The sequence below is a fragment of the Centroberyx affinis genome, unplaced genomic scaffold, assembly GCF_046629955.1.
Source record: "Centroberyx affinis isolate AG114_WGS23_722 - 3 ecotype Tasmania unplaced genomic scaffold, CSIRO-AGI_Caff_v1 ptg006753l_1, whole genome shotgun sequence".
NCBI classification, from domain to species: domain Eukaryota; kingdom Metazoa; phylum Chordata; class Actinopteri; order Beryciformes; family Berycidae; genus Centroberyx; species Centroberyx affinis.
This window is the reverse complement of record NW_027283426.1, coordinates 5,533-10,782: the sequence shown is the minus strand read 5'-3', so window position 1 is coordinate 10,782 and position 5,250 is coordinate 5,533. Positions and strand designations below refer to the sequence as shown.

Below are 5,250 nucleotides of genomic sequence, written 5' to 3'. Positions count from 1 at the left end.
AAGGAAAAAAAAAGCTTTTGAATCTAACTACAATGCAGATGTATAATAAAAAAAATCCTAAAACATTGGGTTAGGAGTGTGTATGTGTGTGATAGCATTAATTTGCCATAAAGCAAGGTCAGAAAATATCTGATGCTATTAAATAAAATTCTATTCATGCCGAGTTTGGTGCACCTCCATGAAAAATGAATACACAACCACAAATGTACGACTGTTAACAACTGCTTTGGGGTTTATTTTACAATTGAGAAAGAAATGAAATGAAACAAACTAATTGGTGCTAAAAAGTTTTTTTTTTTTTTACAATATTGTTGATAAAACATTGAAATGTATAGTCATTGTGCATCGCTTATTTATTTTTCACACCATATCATGCATCAAATTGGATGCAAGTATAATTAAAATCATTTCTGTAAACCAAGCCAAAGAAGCTAAATTTGTATTTTCTTTAAAAAAGGACATTTTGTAGCTCTACAGCATATATCTATATACACCATCTGTTTTTCTTTTTTATCATTTTTGTATATAAAATGACAATATAAAAGTTAGAGAATGCACACACCTTAAGATACAAAGAATGTTGAGCTGTTTCAAATGGTAAGATATGTCTTATGGAGTACTGACATTTCACTGGTAATCATTTACATGTAACGGACTGTTCTCTTTACAGTTGAATAAAGCGACACGATTTAGAAAGAGAAAGTTGTAACAAACCATACAACTGGAAAATTGCTATAAGGTGATACTTCACATCAAGAAAAAGTTTTTTGAGCAAACTTGCATACTGACGGCCATTCATTTTCACTGATTGACTTGTAACCAGAAGCAGCATTTCAATTTTTCCAAATGTTCACATGATCTGTTTCTTTTTCTAATACACTGACAGATTTCTGAGCAGGCCATTCATCATCAAAAACACTGCAGTGACAGGAACTCAAAAAGGAGGGGGAAATGATAATCCTTGATCTTTTAAATCAATCTGATTTTGACAAATGCAGGATATTTCAAAACATGTTCTCTTTACAAATTCAAAATTCAACTGTCTAAGGTGCTACTTCAGTCTTTCAGGGTATTCTTCCATTCTTTTGGTGTATACATTTAATTTTCACCTTCTTCATATCAAGTATTATACAGTTTTCCTCCCCCCCCCATTCATTTTTCACTCACCACTTTAGTTACCATTGAAGCAGTAGTTGTATTTTTTGCCATGAAAAGATTAAAATCTTGTGTTTAACCTTGATTCACTAAAATACATGCACAGATCAGACAAATAGCATATAAATATATTACAAAATAAGTGTTAAAAAAGCTTGGCAAAACAAAAACAAATTAACATGAAAAGACATGGTCCAGTCAGGCAGTTATCACAACAAAAAATAATAAGACTGATTTTTTTTTCTGGCGGCTCAGTTCGGCCCAGTGCAGTAACTGTGAACAATGTCATTTTAGTGCAATGAAATTCTGGTCAGTTCCACAGCTGTCAGTCTCTACCCTCAGCTCGAGACCCCGTTTAAACTTTCTCCAACTTGTCTAGCTTCTCCAGTTTCTCCAAAGCAGTGACAAACACCAGGTGGTCCTCTGGAGATTTGCCGTGGGTCTTGCTGAGGTGCAGTTTGACTGCGTGTTTGCTGACGAATGTCCGATTGCAAAGTCTGCACTGGTACACAGAGCCTGTGTCGTCCTCTGGCGTGGTCAAGGCCGACAGAGGGCTGCCGAATGTCATTTTGTCTGTGATCACCTTTGAGACAGCCTGCTGCTCCCGTAGGTGCTCAGCTGACAGTTTGGACAGGTCCTTCAAGCTGAAGCCCAGGTGAGACTCCAGGTGGCTGATGTAGGAGGAGGGAGTCCTGAACTGGGAGGCACAGTCGCCACAGAGGAACACAGGCTGGCACGAGTCCATGTTCTTCAGGAACTTGGTGCCCCCAGTCCGTCTCAGCTGGTACTTGACGTTGGCGAGCCAGTGGGATATGGTGGTCATGGAGAGGCCTGTGAACTTACAGATGTGGACCCTCTCCTGGGGCCCCAGGTCGGTCATGGCGTAGCGACCCTCGGCAGTCTCCCTCAGGCTGGAGGCAAACTGTGCCTGGAGGATGAGGAGATGCTGGGGGTTCCAGTTGGACTGCCTCCCTTTCCTCTTCTGCACTGGGGAGAGGTCCTCCAGGGCGTCCTCAAACGCACTGCCGTCTGCATCCGACTTCTCTGAGATAGAGGAGGGAGTGGAAGATTTGGGCGTCAGCCTTCCAGTGAGGTTCTTCACCATGTCAGAGATGTCCATAAGAGCATTCTCTCTCAGAGGAGAGGAGACTGAGTCAGGGAGAGAAATGAGGGGTTTGTTACCATTGACACTACTGCTGTTCAGCAGTGCGCTGCTGCTGCTGTTATTGTTGTTGTTGCTGTTAGTGGTGGCCTTAGTTTTACTCAAGTCTATGGGCTGGTCACTGCTCTCGTAGAACTGGTAGTGGTTGATGGGCTCGGCCGGCTTGGCCTGAGGGGTTGGGTTGAAAGCTGGCTTATCCATCATGCTGTTGCTGATTTTGTAAAGCATGGACAGTGGGTCTGCAGCTGGGCTGACTGGTTTGGAGGCCTTACCCAGGTGTGTGTTCATGATTGACTGGAGTGCGCTGAGAGGGTTGATGAAAGGCCTCTCCGGTGAGTGATCGGTGATGATGCCCAGACTGTTGCCATTGGTTACTGGGGACTGGCGGGCCTCTGAACCATTCTTCGAGTGGCTGTTGTGGCCATCTACCAGGCTCTCTTTGGGCTCCTTCTTGCAGATGAGCTCTGACTCCACACTCCCAGGACTGCTGTTCCTCACGATAGGTGGTTTACCTACAGAGAGATCGTTTGGAGATGCTAACTGCTCTCTCTGCTCTCTCAGTGCAGGAGAAGGGGATTTAACTGAGGATGGGGGCCGGCATCGTTCCAAGCTCACCATCTTCTCCTCTTTCTCTTTCTTTACAGTGGCAGCTTTCCCTGTCACTTTCTCCACAAGCTCCTCCATGGCAGTGACGTTGCTCCTGAGTGGGGGAGGGGAGGAAGGACTCCGAGGGGAGTGGATGACTGAGCTCGGGTCACTCACAAGGCCTCGAAGCCCACTGTTAAACATCGGCTGCATTTGGACGCTCTGGACCGTTGGGTGCAGAACAGTGGTGGAGCTCTTCATAGCGCTCTGCAGCTGGTAGGCTGCATGAATGCTCGGGTAGCCGCCCCATGTGGGTGTGCCAGTCTGGGCCTTGCTGATAGCACTGGATACAGTGTTCTCAAGGGACTTGAGAATATCTAAACCCCCTTTGGGTGCCTCCTCCAGGTCTTCTTCTCTGAGATATTTATATGACGTGGCATCAGCCTCAGATTTCTCACCTGGGTCCTCTTTCTCCTCCTTGATTTTTTTCTCCCCTAGCTCACAACCTTCCATCTTTTCATCCTCACATCCTTCCCTCTTTTCCTCAGAGCCAGAGGAAAGGGCCGGGGACACTGGCTGAGATTTAACATTACTGGGCACAGGGAGCCTGGTGGTGGTCGGTGGCAGTGGAATGGACTGGATTTTCTCTTCTACCACCGGGTCAAACACCAGCTGTTTGCCCTTCTTGGACGCAGAGTTTGTGACCTTCAGAAAGTGACCCGTGACCATCATGTGGGCGGTCAGCTGCTGCAGTGTATCATGGGAGCTCCCACACTCCATGCATTTGAGGATCTGGGCTTTACGGGCTTCAAACTGCCACGTGTAGCTGGCACCGTTTTGGTAGCCATAGCGGTTGTTTGGTGTAACATAGGGGTTAGCTGTGGCTTTTGGATCTTTGCCAGCATCCCCAAGGGACAAGTTACCACCGCCAGCATGGACAGAGTCTGGGGAGCATGGGGAGACTATGGCATCCTGGAGAGCTCGTTTTTTGGCCGAAGAGGGCACCAGTTTAGTGGCCAAGGCTGGCACCGGTTCTTTGAGAGGCACTTTCTGGTAATGCTTGGTCTTGATCATATGGACGCTGAGATCCTGCAGGGACTCAAATGAGTGGCCACAGTACATGCACTTCAGCACCTTCTGGGCGTCCTCTTTCCCCTCCATCTCCATCAGGGAGCGCTTGCGGGGTTTGGACCAGCGCTTTCCCCGGTCCTCCTCCTTGTCTTTGTTGTCATCTCGGTAGTGGCCCGTCTCATTCATGTGGACCGTCAATCCCACCAGCGTGTCATAGGCAGCGCTGCAGTCTTTGCAGCGGAACTTGCTAGCACCGGTGAAGACGGAGCCATACAGCTTGTTGTTCTGCCTATAGAGCTGCACCGTGCTGAAGAGGCTGGGCTCTGGTAACAGGTGGTAGGGGGTCTGCTGAAGAGTCTTGGCAAGGGCTGCCTGGTGCCAGTCATAGGCCACACCACTGCCATTACTTGCCGCCCCACTGTTGCTCCCACTGCTGCTGGTTCCACTGTGGCTGCTAACAGAGCTAGCTGCTGTGCCATTAGTGTTGCCACTTCCACTGCCTGTGTGGTTGACAGTGGTGCTGGAGCTCCTTCCATTGTGGTGGCTGCTAGCCGTGCTCATCCCACTACTCTTGTTTATGGTAGGAGTTGTGGAGACAGAGGCAGTAGAGGTTGGCGCTGCAGCGACAAGGGCACTGTTGATACTGCCAGCTGCAGCAGGCTTGGATTTCATGATGTCCATTGCGATGCTGGACCAAGAGGCATCCGAGATGAGGTTTGCATAGACGGCTTTCATCTGCGCCAGGCTATCCTGGAGGGAGAGGCCGTTGCTGGGGCGGAAGGGCAAAGTGGCGCCCTCCCTCTCCTGACCGTCCCTGGATGAGGTGCTCTTGAAGTCAGTGAGTCGGTCACTGGCATCACTGAGCGGAGAGCCATAGCCAGCATCGGGGTTAGTGCCATTACTGAGAGGAGAGTCTCTGTAGCTAGGTGGCTGGCCTCCGTCTACATCTTCTTCTTCCTCATTGCACAGGAACTCAGTGTCCTGGCCGTCTAATGAGAGGCCATCATCCTGCAGGTGCTCTTCCTCTTCATGAGCGGCTGCCTTAAGCTCGTCCTCCGGCACGTACGCTGTAGTAGAGAGAGAGAGAGAGAGAGAGAGAGAGAGAGAGAGAGAGAGAGAGAGAGAAGACAAAAAAGGGGAAAAAAGAGGAGAGGAAAAAGAGGTCAGCTCAGTGAAATAAAAGATTTACAGCACACTAACAGGACCACTGTCAAAATAACATGGAATGAATACTCAATGATGGGAAATGTAGGCTTTTATTCACATCTAGTGTGAGC

General features: G+C 48.0%; 1 protein-coding gene across 2 annotated transcripts; it reads right to left on the bottom strand.

Annotated features, from left to right (window-relative positions):
- Positions 1-282: 282 nt before the first annotated feature.
- Positions 283-4,996, bottom strand: LOC139639032 (teashirt homolog 1-like). Of its 2 annotated transcripts, XM_071513071.1 has the most exons (2): positions 4,635-4,996; positions 283-4,436 (listed from the first exon to the last, which is right to left on the bottom strand). In XM_071513071.1, the coding sequence occupies exons 1-2, from the start codon at positions 4,706-4,708 to the stop codon at positions 1,511-1,513; spliced, it is 3,000 nt and encodes a 999-aa protein (XP_071369172.1). In that variant the 5' UTR covers positions 4,709-4,996; the 3' UTR covers positions 283-1,510. The 2 variants fall into 2 exon arrangements, with proteins under 2 accessions (XP_071369172.1, XP_071369171.1); XM_071513070.1 differs by having other exon boundaries at positions 283-4,840.
- Positions 4,997-5,250: the final 254 nt, after the last annotated feature.